The sequence below is a fragment of the Dunckerocampus dactyliophorus genome, chromosome 20 (assembly GCF_027744805.1).
Source record: "Dunckerocampus dactyliophorus isolate RoL2022-P2 chromosome 20, RoL_Ddac_1.1, whole genome shotgun sequence".
Lineage (NCBI taxonomy): Eukaryota > Metazoa > Chordata > Actinopteri > Syngnathiformes > Syngnathidae > Dunckerocampus > Dunckerocampus dactyliophorus.
In genome coordinates this window covers 660,354-681,308 of record NC_072838.1, presented here as the reverse complement: position 1 = coordinate 681,308, position 20,955 = coordinate 660,354, and the positions used below count along the sequence as shown (strand labels likewise).

The 20,955-nt window shown below is 44.1% G+C and overlaps 1 protein-coding gene across 34 annotated transcripts in view; it reads left to right on the top strand.

Annotated features, from left to right (window-relative positions):
- Positions 1 to 20,955, top strand: part of macf1a (microtubule actin crosslinking factor 1a) — a 188,640-nt gene that overhangs the window by 162,544 nt on the left and 5,141 nt on the right. For 17 of the 34 annotated variants that reach the window (XR_008567180.1, XM_054763861.1, XM_054763864.1 and 14 more), the window contains 19 exons: positions 5,457 to 5,585; positions 5,675 to 5,857; positions 5,925 to 6,080; positions 6,155 to 6,361; positions 6,429 to 6,548; positions 6,624 to 6,793; positions 6,863 to 7,022; positions 7,106 to 7,300; positions 7,372 to 7,644; positions 7,732 to 7,920; positions 7,991 to 8,102; positions 9,465 to 9,610; positions 10,801 to 10,963; positions 11,046 to 11,200; positions 11,295 to 11,369; positions 13,086 to 13,103; positions 17,753 to 17,870; positions 18,634 to 18,696; positions 18,950 to 18,982. Coding sequence is in view for 26 of the 34 variants with exons in the window: in XM_054763861.1 (XP_054619836.1) it covers positions 5,457 to 5,585; positions 5,675 to 5,857; positions 5,925 to 6,080; positions 6,155 to 6,361; positions 6,429 to 6,548; positions 6,624 to 6,793; positions 6,863 to 7,022; positions 7,106 to 7,300; positions 7,372 to 7,644; positions 7,732 to 7,920; positions 7,991 to 8,102; positions 9,465 to 9,610; positions 10,801 to 10,963; positions 11,046 to 11,200; positions 11,295 to 11,369; positions 13,086 to 13,103; positions 17,753 to 17,870; positions 18,634 to 18,696; positions 18,950 to 18,982 (2,665 nt within the window). In the remaining 8 variants the exon portion in view is untranslated. The remainder of the gene's footprint in view (positions 1 to 5,456; positions 5,586 to 5,674; positions 5,858 to 5,924; positions 6,081 to 6,154; positions 6,362 to 6,428; positions 6,549 to 6,623; positions 6,794 to 6,862; positions 7,023 to 7,105; positions 7,301 to 7,371; positions 7,645 to 7,731; positions 7,921 to 7,990; positions 8,103 to 9,464; positions 9,611 to 10,800; positions 10,964 to 11,045; positions 11,201 to 11,294; positions 11,370 to 13,085; positions 13,104 to 17,752; positions 17,871 to 18,633; positions 18,697 to 18,949; positions 18,983 to 20,955) is intronic. The other 17 variants (XR_008567184.1, XR_008567182.1, XR_008567181.1 and 14 more) reach the window with 6 other exon arrangements.

Sequence of the window (20,955 nt, the reverse complement as noted above, 5' to 3'; positions counted from 1 at the left end):
CCACAACCGCCGCCGAGACCCAACAAGGATGACACAGTTAACCAGATGACACACTTGAGTGGAAATATAGACAAAGCAACAGCGACAGCCTTGCAGAAGGTTAAACACCGCGCAAAAAAGCAAGAAAGAAGTTCAATGGAAAAGAGTGAGGCTACCATGGCGAAAACCATGTCATGCAAAGAGAAATGCAAGGTATGAGAGAGGAAGTTCAAGGTCAGAGAGCAGAGAATAAAGCATTTCAAAATGAAATGGGGATATTAAGGAAGGAAATGCAAGGTCTGAGAGTGGAGAATAAAGAATTACAGGAAAGTTATGATGCACTGGGAGCCACTCTCAAAAAAGAATGTGAAGAAAAGGATAAAATCATTGAGAAGCTGAAAAACACCATAGATGACATGGATCAGAACACACGAATGAACGACGTGGTCGTGACGGGACTTCGAATCAAACCAAGGTCCTATGCCAGAGCAGTGGCGAATACTGAAGAACCAGACGAAAGGGATGTCGCCTCAACAGAGCAACAAGTTGTTGATTTCTTGCAATCGAAGGAGGTGGATGTAGACATCCAATCTATTGATACTTGCATCCCACTGTATGGTAGGAACCTACTACACCCGTCATCATCGTCAAATTCACTAATAGGAAATACAAGGTTGCTCTGCTGAAACAGGGAAAGAAGCTGAAAGGAACAAATGTCTACATGAATGACCACCTGACCAAGCGCAACGCTGAGATTGCGAAGAAAGCACGTGATCTGAGGAAGCAAGGAAAGATTCAAGGAACATGGAGTGCAAACTGCAAAATCTTCATCAAAGCAAATGGAGGACCAGAGGCCAGAGTTCTTGGTGTCAAAGACATCAAGGACCTAGAAAGATATTGAGGTCTCCCAACATGGGGGAAAACAGCTTCAATATGCTACAAGAAGATCTACAATAGGACACTTTTCACTTTACAGATCACAAACAATTGGATATGAAAAAGACATTGATCCAGACTCAAATGTTTTCTCTCACATTACAAACGACTGCCGTTATTATACGGAGGAGCAATACAACAACATCTTCATCAACGACGACAAGTTATCCATCATACACATAAACAGCAGAAGCTTGAACGCAAACTTTACTAATATTAAACAATATTTGAATCAATTCAAAGAACCTTTCAAAGTAAACGCAATCTCAGAAGCTTGGATTAATGCTAACAAAGGAATGGACTTCGAGCTGGAAGGATATGAAATGACGTGTGCAAACAGGAACAATGCAAATGGAGGAGGTGTGGCCGTATACGTGGACAAACATCTGAACTACAAAATGGTAAAGAATATGTCATTTGTCATTGATAACATTTTAGAATGTATAACAATGGAAATCTGTAAAGAAAAAAGCAAAAATGTGTTAATAAGTTGTGTGTACAGAACTCCAAAGTCAAAGATTGGAATGTTTGAGGATTGGATTAAGACAACGTTTACAGACATACAGGAGGTCAGAAAACTATTTTCATATGTGGAGACTTCAATATTGACCTTTTGAACCCACACAAGTGCAAGGAAATAGATGACTTTATAGATACAATGTATAGTTTGAGTTTATATCCTAAAATCATCAGACCAAGTAGAATAACAGACCACTGTGCCACCCTCATCGATAATATATTCACCAATGACTTGGATAACAACACCATCAGTGGCCTGCTAATTAGTGACATCAGTGATCATCTTCCAGTGTTTACAATCTACAATGAACATTATAAGAAAAAACAGGCGGAGGCAAAAAAGACTTTTCAAAGATTGCGTACAGAGGATAACATCCGTGCCTTCAAGATAGGTCTAGAAGAACAAAGTTGGGAGAGTGTCTACAGTGCAACAGATGTGGACGAGGCATATGACAGCTTCCTTGGTACTTATATGGAGCTCTACCATAAGAACTGTCCCTGGCAAGAAAAGCCCAAGAAGCAAAAGAAAAACCACCAGCCATGGATGACAAAAGGACTAAAAAACGCCTGTAAGAAGAAGAAGACATCATACAGGACATTCATCATTCAACAGACTAAAGAAGCAGAACAAAAGTATAAGACTTACAAAAACAAGTTGACAACTATCTTGAGAGTGTGTAAGAGGGAATATTATAGTCACGTACTAAATAAGAACAAAAATAACATGAGAGCAACTTGGGGCATCTTAAATAGTATTATAAAGAACAACGTTAAGAAAGCAGACTATCCTCCCTATTTCATGGTTGGAAACACTTACAGGAATGACATGAATGCGGTAGCTGAAATGTTTAATGAATATTTTGTAAATATTGGACAAAAACTGGAAGAGGAAATTCCAAAACAAGACACAATTGATGAAGGGATTGATATTATTGATAGGAATCTTAATTCTATGTTTCTCACTGCTGGAACCAAAAAGGAGATCACTGACATTGTTAACCATTTTAAGGCAAAAACATCAACTGATTGTCATGGAATCGAAATGGAAACAATTAAAAGGGTCATCAATGAGATCGCAGACCCGTTAACATATATTAGTAACTTATGATTTCAGACTGGAATATTTCCAAGCAAAATGAAAACAGCCAAGGTGGTTCCAATTTTCAAAAAAGGACACAAACACCAATTTACAAATTATCGACCAGTTTCCTTGTTACCACAATTCTCGAAAATTGTGGAGAAGCTATTTAATAATAGGTTGGACAAATTTATTAATAAGAATGAATTACTTGAAGGCAGCCAATGTGGTTACAGAGCCAACATTTCAACTTCTATGGCACTGATGGAAATCACGGAGGAAATCACTACTGCTATGGACAACAGAAGGTGTGCAGCTGCAGTATTCATGGATCTGACAAAAGCTTTCCATACAATTAATCACAATATTTTAATTTCAAAATTAGAAAGGTACGGATTTAGAGGATTAGTTTTGAATTGGGTTAAAAGCTACCTAGCAAAGAGGAAACAATTTGTAAAGCTAGGAGAATACACATCTGGGAGTTTAAACACCACGTGTGGAGTACCCCAGGGGTCCATACTGGGACCAAAACTGTTCAATTTTTATATCAACGACATTTGTAAAGTAACAAAGGACCTAAAGTTGGTCTTATTTGCAGATGATACCACCGCTTTTTGTTCTGGTGAACGCACACATGAACTCATTAAAAAGGTCAAGGATGAAAAGGTCATATTAAAGTCATGGTTTGACAGGAACAGATTATCCCTGAACTTAAGTAAAACTAAAATAATGCTATTTGGTAATAGCAGAAAGGATACGTGTGACCAAATACAAATTAATGGAGTGGATATTGAAAAAGTGGAAGAATATAAATTCCTTGGGGTTATAATAGGTGAAAAAATGAGTTGGAAATCTCATATTAAAAATATACAACAAAAGGTGGTGAGAAATATCTCTATATTGAATAAAGCAAAATATGTTCTTGACCAAAAATCACTCCACACCCTGTACTGTTATTTAAGATTAGCATATTTAATGTATTGTGTGGAGATCTGGGAAATAATTACAAAAGCAATCTTCACTCACTCACTGTACTGCAAAAAAGATGGTGAGGATCATTCATAATACCAAGTATAGACAACATACACACCTTTATTTTTAATATCACATATTAGTGATGATCATTCAAAATACCGAGTATAGACAACATACACACCTTTATTTTTAATATCACATATTAGTGATGATCATTCATAATACCAAGTATAGACAACATACACACCTTTATTTTTAATATCACATATTAGTGATGATCATTCATAATACCGAGTATAGACAACATACACACCTTTATTTTTAATATCACATATTAGTGATGATCATTCATAATACCGAGTATAGACAACATACAAACCCTCTATTTTTAAAATCACACATATTAAAATTTGCAGATTTGGTAAACTTACAAACCGCTAGAATAATGTATAAAATGAATAACTTGTTACCCAAAAACCTCATACAGTATTTCTCAATCAGAGAGGAGAAATATGATCTTAGAGGAAAATTCAACTTAAAACATTTATATGTGAGAACTATGCTGAAAACCCACAGCATTTCTGTATGTGGAATTAAAGTATGGAACGGATTGAGTAAGGAACTCAATGTACAGAGATGAGCACATTCAAAAAACAATACAAGCAGTTGATGTTTGCTAAATACAAGCAGAAGAGTTTTGATCATCACAATGATGTTCTGTCAGGTTTGTTTTTTTTGTTTATAAAAAAAAGATTTTGTTCTTTATTCATATTTATTTTAAACATTTATTATTATTATTATTATTATTAATGTATATGTATATATATATATATATATAATTTATTTTTATTTTGAGATGTATTCCATTGTAACCTTCATGTTCAAATAAACTAAAATAAACCAAACCAAGGGAGGGCCCCCCCTTAGCAGCAACAACTGCATCAACTTGCAATGAGTCTCTTCCAGCGCTGGGGAGGAATTTAGCACAATTGTTGTCATTCAGCCACATTGGAGGTTTTTTCAGCATGAAGGTCATGCCACAGCATCTCAATAGGATTCAGGTCAGGACTTGGACTAGGCCACTCCAAAGTCTTCATCCATTCAGAGGTGGACTTGCTGGTGTGTTTTGGATCATTGTCCTGCTGCAGAACCCAACAGATGGCCGGACATTCTCCTTCAGCAGAATTCATGCTTCCATTGATCACAGCAAGTCTTCCAGGTCCTGAAGACCATCACACTACCACCACCATGTTTTACTGTTGCTATGGTGGTCTTTTTCTGAAACGCCAGATGTAATGGGACATACACCTTCCAAAAAGTTCAACTTTTGTCTCGTCAGAGTATTTTCCCAAAGGTCTTGGGGATCATCAAGATGTTTTTGAGCCTCAATGCTGTTTTTGTTCAGCAGTGGTTTTGGTCTTGGAACTCTGCCATGCAGGCCGTTTTTGCCCAGTGTCTTTCTTACGGTGGAGTCTTGAACTCTGACCTTAACTGCGGCAATTGAGGCCTGCGGTTCTTTGGATGCTGTCGTGGGGTCTTTTGTGACCTCTTGGATGAGTTTTCGCTGCGCTCTTGGGGTCATTTTAGTTGGGAAGGTTCACCGCTGTTCCATGTTTGGGACATTTGTGGATAATGCTCTCACTGTGGTTGGCTGGAGTCCCTAATCTTTAGAAATGGTTTTATAACCTTAATCACTTTTTCACACAGGGTCATGTAGCTTTGGATTTTTTTAATAATAAAAAGTTTCATTTAAAAAGTGCATTTTGTGTTGAGTTGTGTTGTCATGGACTAATATTTACATTAGTTTGATGATCTGAAATATTGAAGTGTGACAAACGTGCAAAAAAATAAGAAATCAGGAAGGGGCAAACACTTTTTCACCCCCCTGTACGAGTGAAGATGGGTTTGGCTTGATGGTAAGCATAGCTGGTGGCGGCCATGATTGCAGCAATGGAATGTTTGTGTGCAGGCGGAGGGTTTCCATGGCGAGCTGGAGGAGTTCCTCCAGTGGATGAGGCGCACGGAGAGCCAGCTGTCTGCCACCAAGCCAACAGGCGGTCTGCCCGAGACGGCCAGGGAGCAGCTAGAGCAACACATGGTAGGCGAGCGTCGTGTTTCACTTCAATAGCTTCCAAAAAGACCACTCACCTCCTGTTCTCTTCTTGTTGTCCTCCCGTCCGCCTGCAGGAGCTCCAAGCTCAGCTGATCCAGCGTGCCGACCAGTACCACCGACTGCTGGATGCCGGAGAGTCCATGCTGCTGGCTCGAGGAGGGGAGGACGTGGGGCTGGGAGCCACCCAGACCCAGCAGAACCTGGCCATGCTGCAGAACAAGTGGGCCAGCCTCAACACCAAGATGGACGACCGCAGGGTAAGTGAGCAGAGGAGTGTGCTGCTTGAGATTTCTCCTAAATGTCACATTTACTTGAACTTTGCAGGCAAAGCTGGAGGAGGCTCTCTCCTTAGCCACCATCTTCCAGACTTCCCTGCAGGACACAATCAACTGGCTGACCCAGGCCGAGCAAACCCTGAACATGACCCAGCCCCCTAGCCTCCTCCTGGACACGGTCCTCTTCCAGATCGATGAGCACAAGGTATATCGGAGAACGCTTCAAGTGGGAGAAGCACGTTCCAGATCGGACTCCTGACTCGTCTTGCATCTGCGCAGGTTTTCGTCAACGAGGTGAACACCCACAGAGAGCAGGTGTTGGCCCTGGAGAAGGCCGGCTCCCAGCTCCGCTTCGCCAGCCTGAAGCAGGACGTGGTCCTCATCAAGAACCTTCTGCTGAGCGTTCAGGCCCGCTGGGACAAACTGGTCCAGAGGTCGCTGGACCGCGGGCGACACCTGGATGAGTCTCGCAAACGGGCCAAACAGGTACGGAGCGGTTGAGCTGAACTTTAAGTCAAATTCTCCAAACGACGAGTCATCATGTTTCCTTCAGTTCCACGAGGCCTGGAGGAAGCTGACGGACTGGCTGGAGGAGGCTGAGAAGAGACTGGACTCTGAGCTGGAGATCCCCAACGAGCCTGACAAGATCAAAGTCCAGCTGCTCAAACACAAGGTGCTGGACTTGGCGATGCTGAGGTCCATCATCCCTGAGGTCTTCTTCTGCAACGTTTCCGTCTTTGTCTTGCAGGAGTTCCAGAAAGCGTTGGGCTCCAAGCAGCCGGTTTACGACACCACCGTGAGGTCCGGGAGAGCCATGCGGGACAAAGCGCAGCTGCCGGACGACACCCAGAAGCTGGACCACCTTGTCGGGGAGGTCCGTGACAAGTGGGACACTGTCTGTGGGAAGAGTGTGGAGAGGTGGGACACTGTTTTAAAGAATGAAATGGAGCTCCAGGAGCAGCATGTGAGATGTTTGTCCTCCACCAGGCAACACAAGCTGGAGGAGGCTCTGCTGTTCTCAGGTCAGTTTGCAGAAGCCCTGCAGGCCTTGGTGGACTGGCTGTACCGAGTGGAGCCGCAGCTCGCCGAAGATCAGCCCGTGCACGGCGACCTGGACCTGGTCTCCAACCTCATGGACTCGCATAAGGTGCGGACTCTGCTCCCGTCATTCCAACAGGAGTCATGAAGTTGGACCTCACTAACGCCACCTGCCGTCCCAAACGCCTCCAGGCTTTCCAGAAGGAGCTGGGCAAGAGAACCGGCAGCGTCCAGGCCCTGAGGCGCTCGGCCCGCGACCTCATGGAGACGGGCCGTGACGACACGGCCTGGGTCAAAGTTCAGCTGCAGGAGCTCAGCAACCGCTGGGAGACGGTGTGCGCCCTCTCCGTCACCAAGCAGACCCGCCTCCAGCAGGCCCTCAAGCAGGTCTGGAGAGAACCAATGAAACCTTTTCTGTTGTTGTACAAAAGAACTTACTGTCCCAACATCTTCATCAGGCGGAGGAGTTCCGCACGGCGGTCCAGATGCTCCTGGAGTGGCTCTCCGAGGCCGAGCAGAGCCTGCGCTTCCGAGGCGTCCTCCCCGAGGAGGCGGAGACTCTGCAGGCGTTGCTGCACACACACCGCAACTTCCTGGGAACGGTGGAGGAGAAGAGATCAGAGGTCAACAAAGCGGTGGGCATGGGCGAGGCCATCCTGACCCTGTGCCATCCCGACTCCATCACCACCATCAAGCACTGGATCACCATCATCAGGGCGCGCTTCGAGGAGGTCAGAGCGAGCGAGGGTCTCCTCTGGACGTCAGGGGTCTTTTAAGATGCTTTGTGTTTTTTAACGAGACGCTTCTCCAATCTGCAGGTGCTGACGTGGGCCAAGCAGCACGAGCAGCGTCTGGAGGCGGCGCTGACCGAGGTGCTCAACAACGCCAACTTGCTGGAGGAGCTGCTGTCATGGCTCCAGTGGGCCGAGACCACGCTGGTCCAGAGAGACACTGAGGCCCTCCCTCAGGACATCCCCCAACTTAAAAACCTCATCACGGAACATCAGGTCAGTGTGCCGTAAATGTCACCACATGAGAAGCACGCCAGGTGTAAAGGTTCTGTCCTTTCTGGTGCAGATGTTCATGGAGGAGATGACCAGGAAGCAGCCGGATGTTGACAAGGTCACCAAAAGTTACAAAAGGAAACCCGCCGAGCCGCCGAGCAGCCTGGCAGAGAGGAGAGGAGGACGTAAGTCGCTTGTTGCTCACAAAGCCGCTGCTTTATTGGGAAGGTGGCACAGTGGCCCCGAACTTCACATCTTAGGAGCACAAGCTCAAAATGTTGGGGTGCTCAGGGAAATGGACTTCCAAAGTAAACGTTCACAGTTGCTCTATTACTGATAAATACGGTTAACTCTAATAGCACACGTCTTCTTCTTTGCTGTTTGTCTCCTTTCTTCCTCTTAAGGAGTTCAGGGGAACTCCAGATTGACAGCAGCAAAAGTACAAGAGCACACGATAGCAGAGAAAGTGCAAAATCAAGGAAATACAAACCAAGACGTTTTATCCACTATTTACAGCTGTGAACACGTTGGTCACGTTTTCTGCCTTTGTGTAATTTGATGTAATACTTTCAATAATATACGTATTTTCATTCATTCATTCATTTTCTATGGCGCTTCATCCTCATTAGGGTCGTGGGGGGGGTATGCTGGAGCCTATCCCAGCTGACTTTGGTCGAGAGGAGGGTTTTATCCTGGACTGGTGTCCAGCCAATGGCAGGGCACATATAGACAACCACTCACATTCATACCTATGGACCATTTAGAGTCTCCAATGAAGCTAACATGCATGTTTTGGGAATGTGGGAGGAAACCGGAGTACCCAGAAACCCCCCCTCCCCCACACACGGGGAGAACATGCGAACTCCACACCGGCCGACGGAGATTTGAATCGAGATCTTCCAAATCTCCCAACAGTGTGGCCAAAATGCTAACCACTAACCACACAAATCAGGGAAATTCTGATCTTCCACAAGAATTTGCACCAGCAGCCCCCCCATCCCTTGCATCTCTCCATGCAAGAAGGTTGCTGATGTAAAGACCTGACTGCCTTCTGTCACGTAATGGTGGTGTTTTATTGGTGTGCTGCTTTTATTTTGAAGGCCTGATTTGACAGGCTTCAGGATGTGCTTCTTTTATTTTGGAGGCCTGACTTGACGGGCTTCAGGATGTGCTTCTTTTATTTTGGAGGCCTGACTTGACGGGCTTCAGGATGTGTTCCAGCAATGTTGCAGAGAGGACAGGAAGCTGTTTTTTTTCCATGCAAGTTAAAGCTATTCAAACTTGGCCGAAATAGGCAACGTGTGGGTTGACAGGCATGGTCGACATAAACGGACCAATCTTTCATACAGATGACCTTTTTGGCTTGCAAATTTATGACAAAGGCGGTGACCGTGTATGGTGACGTCTGCTTAAGCGGGCGCATTTTAGAAATAAGAGCAAGGCGGACCATGACCTGATGAGGAGGCGGACATAGACGGGTTGTGGACATAAACGGGTTCTGCTGTAGTGGATACGTTTTTGCTGACATGGCGGTTTGTCCTGTCCAGGCAAGCAGCAGCAGCAGCAGGCGGCCGTGCAGCTTTCAGGAGCAAACCCTCGACTCAACCAGCTGTGTGCAAGATGGCAGCAAGTGTGGCTGCTGGCGCTCGACCGCCAACGCAAACTTAACGACGATCTGGACAGGCTGGAGGAGGTACCCCCCATCTACTAGGGCACAGGCGCCAAACGCAAGGCCCGCCATATCATACAGGGTCAGGCAAAATGATCCGACACATTTGTAGGTGAAATAAAAGGCAAATCAAGGAAAGAAAGAAGAAAGTGTTTTTATTTTGGAAAAGTACATAATGCCATTCTGTTTCCTGATGTTTTCAAATGAAATCAGTCCAGTGGGATCCATTCTTGTCCACACACTCGATGCAGATCCAGGAGCTGTGAAGTTGGTGACCATGCTAAGATGTTGTTAGGAGCTGGTAGGGATCACGTCCACCAAGACTGAAGTGCAAACGGAACGCTCGTTGTGTTGCAGTTACACATTCCTTTGTTTGATCAACGTTTCCACAATGGAAGCGCGATGCTCACCAGTCCAACTCATGGCAGCAACTGAACAAGAAACTAAAAACAATGGCATCATAAAGAAACAAAGCAAAATGGCATTATATGGACTTTTCCAAAATAAAAACACTTTTTTGTTTCTTTCCTTGATTTGCCTTTTATTTAACCTACAAATGTGTCAGATCCTTTTGCCTGACCCCGTACTATGTGGCCCGCAAAAGCCTGGAAATAATGCTCATCAAAAAAACACTTTAGTGTTGTTAATTTCCTTATTATTAATTGTATTTTTGTAACTCTTAATATAGTTACGTATATTTGTATTTTATTTATGTTTATATTATTGTAAAAATAATTTTCATATTTTTCTTTTTTTTTACTTATTTAAATGTATTTATATTATATTGAGTAAAAAAATATTTTCAAAAAATGTCTTTCTTGCTAAATGTATTTGTTCTTTTTTTGTTGTAAGATCCAGTTTGAGTTATTTTGTATAATTTATTCATGAATAATGAGTATATTTAGTATTTCTAGTTTACACGGTTATTGATATTATTATTGTATTTGTAATTGTGTTTATACTCCATTAATAATCACATTTGTGCTTGGCACCTTGACGTCTTTCAGTGTAAATCCAGTGAAAGTGCCAACAATGACACGATCAGGTGATCTCCTGTACATGAATGTGCTGCGGCCCTCTAAGGGTAACCAGAACTGTGCTGTGGCCCACGGTGGAAAGCAGCCGTCGAGCTTCCTTCCTCGTCTTATCTCCACTTGTGCTCGGTGCCTCTCAACAAGTTCTCTCCTCACATGTGACTTTTTTTTTGCTTCCAGCTCAAAGAGTTTGCCAACTTTGACTTTGACGTGTGGAGGAAGAAGTACATGCGCTGGATGAACCACAAGAAGTCTCGCGTCATGGACTTCTTCCGACGCATCGACAAGGACCAAGATGGAAAGATCACGCGTCAGGAGTTCATCGACGGCATCCTGGCGTCCAGTGCGTTAACAACACACGTTTGTAGCGCGCTTGGCATTTTTATGAAAGAGTCCGTGCTAGCGTGCTGTGCTTACCTCCACAGAGTTCCCAACCAGCAAGTTAGAGATGACGGCGGTGGCGGACATCTTTGACCGAGACGGCGACGGTTACATCGACTACTACGAGTTTGTGGCCGCCCTGCACCCCAACAAAGACGCCTACAGACCCACCACCGACGCCGACAAGATAGAGGATGAGGTAAGTCCAAGGTGGACTCTCACATACTGACCAGTGGGGGCGCTATGCTATGCGATGCTAACGGCGTGGTCTTCCTGTGGTCGCCTGTGTCCAGGTGACTCGGCAGGTGGCACAGTGTAAATGTGCCAAGAGGTTCCAGGTGGAGCAAATAGGAGAAAACAAATACAGGGTAAGCTCCGCCCACTTTTCCCTTCAACTTGAACAGCTAATAAATATGTCTTGTGTGGAGCTACTTCCTGTCGTCATCCTGCTTTACAGTAGTGTTGATATTGAAATGCACTGATGTGTGAGTCAGTAAATAGTGTAGATGTCCCACAAGGAAACCATTAACAACCTAACTCCTCACCTCATTACCTCTCACCATGAGGGCTCACCTCATGGCATCAAATGAGAGAAGAGCCCTCATATCATGGTCTTACCTGCAGCTCCTATGTTACTGTGTCATATCATGCTTTCCTCATACCCTCGTCTCACGGGCTCACCTCATGCTTCCATATCACTTTTACCCTCATGGTCTCATCTCATATCGGATGAGAGCAGGTAATTATCTGTGCGCCTTGTGTTCCCTACCTCATGGCCGTACTACATGCTTTTGTGTCATTGTCTCATGTCAGGCTTTACCTCGTGCCTCATACCAGAATCTCATACCAGATGAAATTTATATGTACACCTCATGCTCACTACCTTGTGGGATCTTGCCTCATGCTACCATGTCATTTTTTTTTCATGGTGTGACATTGTCATGACATCACCTCATGGTCTCATGGTGTTACATTGTCATGACATCACCTCATGGTCTCATGGTGTTACATTGTCATGACGTCACCTCATGGTGTCATGGTGTTACATTGTCATGACGTCACCTCATGGTCTCATGGTGTTACATTGTCATGACGTCACCTCATGGTGTCATGGTGTTACATTGTCATGACGTCACCTCATGGTGTCATGGTGTTACATTGTCATGACGTCACCTCATGGTGTCATGGTGTTACATTGTCATGACGTCACCTCATGGTCTCATGGTGTTACATTGTCATGACGTCACCTCATGGTCTCATGGTGTTACATTGTCATAACGTCACCTCATGGTCTCATGGTGTTACATTGTCATGACGTCACCTCATGGTCTCATGGTGTTACATTGTCATAACGTCACCTCATGGTCTCATGGTGTTACATTGTCATGACGTCACCTCATGGTGTCATGGTGTTACATTGTCATGACGTCACCTCATGGTGTCATGGTGTGACATTGTCATGGCGTCACCTCATGGTCTCATGGTGTGACATTGTCATGACGTCACCTCATGGTCTCATGGCGTTACATTGTCATGACGTCACCTCATGGTCTCATGGCGTTACATTGTCATGACGTCACCTCATGGTGTCATGGTTTTACATTGTCATGACGTCACCTCATGGTGTCATGGTTTTACATTGTCATGACGTCACCTCATGGTGTCATGGTGTTACATTGTCATGACGTCACCTCATGGTGTCATGGTTTTACATTGTCATGACGTCACCTCATGGTGTCATGGTGTTACATTGTCATAACGTCACCTCATGGTGTCATGGTGTTACATTGTCATAACGTCACCTCATGGTGTCATGGTGTTACATTGTCATGACGTCACCTCATGGTGTCATGGTGTTACATTGTCATAACGTCACCTCATGGTCTCATGGTGTTACATTGTCATGACGTCACCTCATGGTGTCATGTCATGTCAGCTAATGTTGTGTTCCAGTAAGATAAATAGTTTAGTGATGAAATGAAAGCGCCTCCATTGTTGTTGTTGTTTGACTCGTGCTCTCTCTCTGTCTTTCTTGTTTTTTCTGCTCGTGTTTGTCTGCGCCATGTTTGCTGGATTTGTTGTAGTTCTTCCTCGGAAACCAGGTAAAGTCCATTTCTGCTGCTGTGATTGGACGAGTGAAACCTGCTTCCTGCTCCATGCGGTGCTGTCATTTGCATGTTGTCGACACACGGTCAGAGATCGGGGCTGCGAACCACAGTGTCACCCACTGTGTAATACTGGGGGTGTCCCAAATTGGGGCCATTTTTACATTTCGGTTGCATTCATTAAGTGCTTGAAGCAAACTAATGTAAGCCAATATTTGCTAAACCCCACTTTGTCATCCTGAGAGATAACTTGACAATGTCCCAAAGAGCCATGGACACATGTCCCCCTTCATCATCATCATCTTCCAATTCATCATTTCTACAGTAGACTTCAGGAGTGGTTTTGGTCCTGGTCGTGGAACTGTGGACCTAACACATGATATCTTAACTACCCGGTCATGAACACATGATATCTTAACTACCCGGTCATGAACACATGATATCTTAACTACCCGGTCATGAACACATGATATCTTTACTACCCGGTCATGAACACATGATATCTTAACTACCTGGTCATGAACACATGATATCTTAACTACCTGGTCATGAACACATGATATCTTAACTACCCGGTCATGAACACATGATATCTTAACTACCTGGTCATGAACACATGATATCTTAACTACCCGGTCATGAACACATGATATCTTAACTACCTGGTCATGAACACATGATATCTTAACTACCCGGTCATGAACACATGATATCTTAACTACCTGGTCATGAACACATGATATCTTAACTACCTGGTCATGAACACATGATATCTTTACTACCCGGTCATGAACACATGATATCTTTACTACCCGGTCATGAACACATGATATCTTAACTACCTGGTCATGAACACATGATATCTTTACTACCCGGTCATGAACACATGATATCTTAACTACCCGGTCATGAACACATGATATCTTAACTACCCGGTCATGAACACATGATATCTTAACTACCCGGTCATGAACACATGATATCTTTACTACCCGGTCATGAACACATGATATCTTAACTACCTGGTCATGAACACATGATATCTTAACTACCTGGTCATGAACACATGATATCTTAACTACCCGGTTATGAACACATGATATCTTAACTACCTGGTCATGAACACATTATATCTTAACTACCTGGTCATGAACACATGATATCTTAACTACCTGGTCATGAACACATTATATCTTAACTACCCGGTCATGAACACATGGTATCTTTACTACCTGGTCATGAACACATTATATCTTAACTACCCGGTCATGAACACATGATATCTTAACTACCTGGTCATGAACACATGATATCTTAACTACCCGGTCATGAACACATGATATCTTAACTACCCGGTCATGAACACATTATATCTTAACTACCTGGTTATGAACACATGATATCTTAACTACCTGGTCATGAACACATGATATCTTAACTACCTGGTCATGAACACATGATATCTTAACTACCCGGTCATGAACACATGATATCTTAACTACCTGGTCATGAACACATGATATCTTAACTACCCGGTCATGAACACATGATATCTTAACTACCTGGTCATGAACACATGATATCTTAACTACCCGGTCATGAACACATGATATCTTAACTACCTGGTCATGAACACATGATATCTTAACTACCTGGTCATGAACACATGATATCTTTACTACCCGGTCATGAACACATGATATCTTTACTACCCGGTCATGAACACATGATATCTTAACTACCTGGTCATGAACACATGATATCTTTACTACCCGGTCATGAACACATGATATCTTAACTACCCGGTCATGAACACATGATATCTTAACTACCCGGTCATGAACACATGATATCTTAACTACCCGGTCATGAACACATGATATCTTTACTACCCGGTCATGAACACATGATATCTTAACTACCTGGTCATGAACACATGATATCTTAACTACCTGGTCATGAACACATGATATCTTAACTACCCGGTTATGAACACATGATATCTTAACTACCTGGTCATGAACACATTATATCTTAACTACCTGGTCATGAACACATGATATCTTAACTACCTGGTCATGAACACATTATATCTTAACTACCCGGTCATGAACACATGGTATCTTTACTACCTGGTCATGAACACATTATATCTTAACTACCCGGTCATGAACACATGATATCTTAACTACCTGGTCATGAACACATGATATCTTAACTACCCGGTCATGAACACATGATATCTTAACTACCCGGTCATGAACACATTATATCTTAACTACCTGGTTATGAACACATGATATCTTAACTACCTGGTCATGAACACATGATATCTTAATTACCCGGTCATGAACACATGATATCTTAACTACCCGGTTATGAACACATGATATCTTAACTACCTGGTCATGAACACATGATATCTTAACTACCCGGTCATGAACACATGATATCTTAACTACCCGGTCATGAACACATGATATCTTAACTACCTGGTCATGAACACATGATATCTTAACTACCCGGTCATGAACACATGATATCTTAACTACCCGGTCATGAACACATGATATCTTAACTACCTGCTTATGAACACATGATATCTTAACTACCTGGTCATGAACACATGATATCTTAACTACCTGGTTATGAACACATGATATCTTAACTACCTGGTCATGAACACATGATATCTTAACTACCCGGTCATGAACACATGATATCTTAACTACCTGGTCATGAAAACATGATATCTTAACTACCCGGTCATGAACACATGATATCTTAACTACCTGCTTATGAACACATGATATCTTAACTACCTGGTCATGAACACATGATATCTTAACTACCCGGTCATGAACACATGATATCTTAACTACCTGCTTATGAACACATGATATCTTAACTACCTGGTCATGAACACATGATATCTTAACTACCTGGTTATGAACACATGATATCTTAACTACCTGGTCATGAACACATGATATCTTAACTACCCGGTCATGAACACATGATATCTTAACTACCCGGTCATGAACACATGATATCTTAACTACCCGGTCATGAACACATGATATCTTAACTACCCGGTCATGAACACATGATATCTTAACTACCTGGTCATGAACACATGATATCTTCACTACTCGGTCATGAACACATGATATCTTAACTACCTGGTCATGAACACATTATATCTTAACTACCCGGTCATGAACACATGATATCTTAACTACCTGGTCATGAACACATTATATCTTAACTACCTGGTCATGAACACATGATATCTTCACTACTCGGTCATGAACACATGATATCTTAACTACCCGGTCATGAACACATTATATCTTAACTACCCGGTCATGAACACATGATATCTTAACTACCTGGTCATGAACACATTATATCTTAACTACCCGGTCATGAACACATGATATCTTAACTACCCGGTCATGAACACATGATATCTTAACTACCTGGTCATGAACACATGATATCTTAACTACCCGGTCATGAACACATGATATCTTAACTACTCGGTCATGAACACATTATATCTTAACTACCTGGTCATGAACACATGATATCTTAACTACCTGGTCATGAACACATGATATCTTAACTACCTGGTCATGAACACATTATATCTTAACTACCCGGTCATGAACACATGATATCTTAACTACCTGGTCATGAACACATTATATCCTAACTACCCGGTCATGAACACATGATATCTTAACTACCTGGTCATGAACACATGATATCTTAACTACCCGGTCATGAACACATGATATCTTAACTACCCGGTCATGAACACATGATATCTTAACTACCCGGTCATGAACACATGATATCTTAACTACCCGTTGCCCCCCCCCCCCCCCCCCCGGTCATGAACACATTATATCTTAACTACCCGTTGCCCCCCCCCATCTAAAAGCACTCACAGGCGGCTCTGTCTTGTTTGTGTCATAAAAAACCACAAGAAAAAGCGACAGAAGAAAGTTCCGTGTGTATGTTAAACATTTGCATGTGCATGTGACATGGCCAATTTACATGATGATGTCGTCATCTGTGGCCCCCCCCTTCACCCACAACCGGCCACCACAAATAGATTGCAGTCCTGTGGGAAACAGACTAGTATACAGTATCTTCTTAACAGTGAATAAATTAGATTTGTACAATCGGCCAAAAAAGATGAGCTGCAGGCGTCGAACGGCCTCCGTGCCCCCCTTTGGACACCCCCTGCTGTCCTCCAAGCACGTAGTTGACTCATTCTAAATGGAATCTAAGACATTCTCCACAGACGAGCACTCTATGGTGTCTCTGCAACATGGAAGCAGGTTTGGCCGTCTTATGCTGAGATGTGACTTGATAACTCCTCAAGACTGACGCTGGTGAAGAAATGAGACTGCTTGAAGGAAGTTTGATCTTCTTCAGCGCTGGGGCTTTGGGGTTTTGTTTCGCTTTTGGCTGCAACAAAATGTCTGAAAGTACCACCTGATGATGAGTCGCTGCATGTTTGCCTATCATGCATGGAGTAGATGTGACGGGAGGCGGGGCTTGGCTGCTCGGTTGGTGTGACGCACCGATGTCCTCTTTCCTCTTCTGACTCCTCCTCCTCCTTGTGAGTGCAGTTTGGAGACTCGCAGCAGCTGCGCCTGGTGAGGATCCTGCGCAGCACCGTCATGGTGAGAGTGGGAGGAGGTTGGATGGCTCTGGACGAGTTCCTGGTCAAGAACGACCCGTGTCGAGGTGAGTGGTCCACCCTCGGAGCTCCTCAGAAGTATTCACGTCACACGTGTTGGAGGGAGATTCTTGGGTGGTCTTTGCTCCCCCACCCTCCCATCACCTTTAGCTACTTTACCTTCAGTTCTGATTGGTGGACAGAGAATTCTTGCACAAGACGTCCTGCATATTTCCTCTTCGTCTTCATCAGGACTAACTCGGGGTGTCACAAGATGAGACGATACACGAGAACGAGGGCAGATGAGATTTTAACATTCAAAGTACAATGATGAAATATACAAAAATAAGACAATATATTAGTCGTAGAAATTACATGAGCAGATTGCTAATATACGTTACATTACAGTCTGTGTATGCTTGCTGCCCCGCCTCCACCCACCAAGACAGACAGACAGACTATGACTGGCAAAAGGGCTCACTCCGTTCATGCCGTTGCTCTATGGAACAAACGTGCCAAGGTGCTGAAAGCAATGCACAGAGTGAACCCTCTTCCTGCCAGACACGCATGCACATAGCAACATATTGATGATCCACTTCTTTGTGTGATTCATTCATTCATGTACAGTATTTATTATTATTCCAGGGCTTAGTACCCACCACACAAGACATCTTTTTCATCTGGTGAGGTCTTGTGACACCCCTAATATTCAGGCGGGAAGCTTGGTGGTGTTCAGTCTCTTGGATTAACAGGGCAACTCGTGCGTAGTGCCAAGTGTTGCATGATGCATGCTCCTCCCTCTCTTCTCCTTCCCTTCCTCTCTTCCTCCAGTGCAACATCCTGGACTTAAGATCCTCCGCTCCGACTCCAGTAGCTCCATCTCATCCCGTATAGGTTGGAATTCTTCTCTCTCTCACAAACAGGAAGCTCGCGCTTAACATCCCTTTCCTGTTTCTGTTTCATGTGTCCTCCTGACGTCCTTCTTTTTCTCCCTCACTAACTGTCCCTGCTCGTCCTACCAACCTTGTTCGCATGTTGGGGTGGGAAACCCCTCTGTGTGTGTGCGTGTGTGTGTGTGTGCGTGTGTGTGTGTGTGTGTGTGTGTGTCAGCATGCAGTAGTTTCACATTGTCTCCTGTGTCTCTCAGTGGCAGTCACTCCAGGCTATTTCTGCTGCAGAGGTATCTACTCTTCCTCCTCTCTCACCCATCCATCCATCCATCCATCCATCCATGTGGCTGGCTGACACTCTCCACCTTAATCTTCTGCACAGCTGACTGTTTATATTGGTGTGTGTGTGTGTGTGTGTGTGTGTGTGTGTGTACTCACTCCCAAGACTCCGCCCACCCTGGTCTTGACCTTTAAAGTCTCTTACTGGAAAAAGGGGTGGGAACAGATGTTGCTCGTGTATGCATGACTGTCTTGTTCAGTGCTTGAGGCCCGGGCGAGGCCATCCTGGGTGTTTTCCAACATGGCGGCTTTAAGTTGGTGTCCACACCGACAACAACAACATATTTTTAGTAGCAGTAGTACTTTATTAATCCCACAGCAGGGAAATTCATCTGTTACAGCAGCAAGCAAGATACACAAGTCAAGAATGCATAGTCATAGACAATGCATGCAATGCATAGACATAGTGAATACAAAATGGTGCAGGTGTTGTAGAGCCTGACAGCGGTCGGTATGAAGGACCTGCGGAACCTCTCCTTCTTACACCGTGGGTGTAACAGTCTGCTGCTGAAGGAGCTGCTAAGGGAACCCACAGTGTCATGTAGCGGGTGAGAGGTGTTGTCCATGATGGATGTCAGCTTAGCCAACATCCTTCTCTCCCCCACTTCCTCCACGGAGTCCAGAGGACCGTCCAGGACAGAGCTCGCTCTCCTGATCAGCCTATTGATCCTGCTCCTGTCCCTGTCCATGCTGCCCCCTCTCCAGCAGCCCACAGCATAGAAGATGGCTGAGGCCACCACAGAGTCATAAAAGGTCCGTAAAAGAGTCCTGCACACACCAAAGGACCTCAGTCTCCTCAGCAGGTGGAGGCGACTCTGGCCCTTCTTTTACTTTTCTTGATGCATTTTGACGGAAAAAGCTTTGGAGAAGTCAACATTAGGTGAGGATTTTCCAAAATTCAGTTTGAGTGTTTTCTAAGTGAAATGTTGTGATCGTCTGGCATCCTCCTACAAAGTCCACATGTTGGATTTCCCGGTTTGCTCACTGGTGCCTTTTCCAGGAAATGACTTCCTTCAGGCCAAAAAAGGCCTGACAGTTAGGCCTCCCCTGTTGCGTTGGAATGCACATACATGCTACAGATGCTACAACCAATCAAATGGGTCTTAGGGGTGTCCCGATCCACATTTTTTGGCTTCCGATCTGATTTTTTTTTATAGTCTCACCGATCCGATCTGGTACCGATCCTTTTGTTTTTTTGTTGTTTTTTTTTTAGCTCTTCAAAGTATTACAAATAATGCAAGCAAAGTATTGCTGAACGTACTTTTTTACAGCATGACCAACAATACTGTTTGGCTTTTGGAACAAACCTCTGGGAGTCAGGGCCCTAATCCATCCATCCATTTTCTATGCCGCTTCTCCTCATCAGGGTCGCGAGGGTAATCTGGAGCCTATCCCGACAGGCGGGGTACACCCTAGGCAGACAAACAACCGTTCACTTTCACATTCATACCTATGGACAACTTGGTCTCCAATGAAGCTAACATGCATGTTTTTGGAATGTGGAAGGAAACCCCCCCACACACGGGGAGAACATGCTAACTCCACACAGAAATGCCCAGGGGAGACTCCAACCCATCTCCAGACTGTGACTGTGTGGCCAACATGCTAACCACTCGACCACCGTGCGGCCAGCCCCAATCCAATAAAAGATACAATTTGAAGAAAATGGGCGTGCCAAATGCTTTTATGGTCGGACTAATGAGTTGACATGGTTATAGATCAGTTTGCGGTGTGATATTTATTGACGGTCCCCAGTATGAACAACCAGCTGTTAGAGCGGCTTTGATGGGGCCAGAAATGTTTGATTGGGGTGGCCAAGGTGAGACCATGACTCACACAGGGGTGGCAATAAGTAGAAACCTACATGGGGTGACAACGCACACCATTGACCGCCATGTAACTGCGCCGCCATACAGTGGTACTT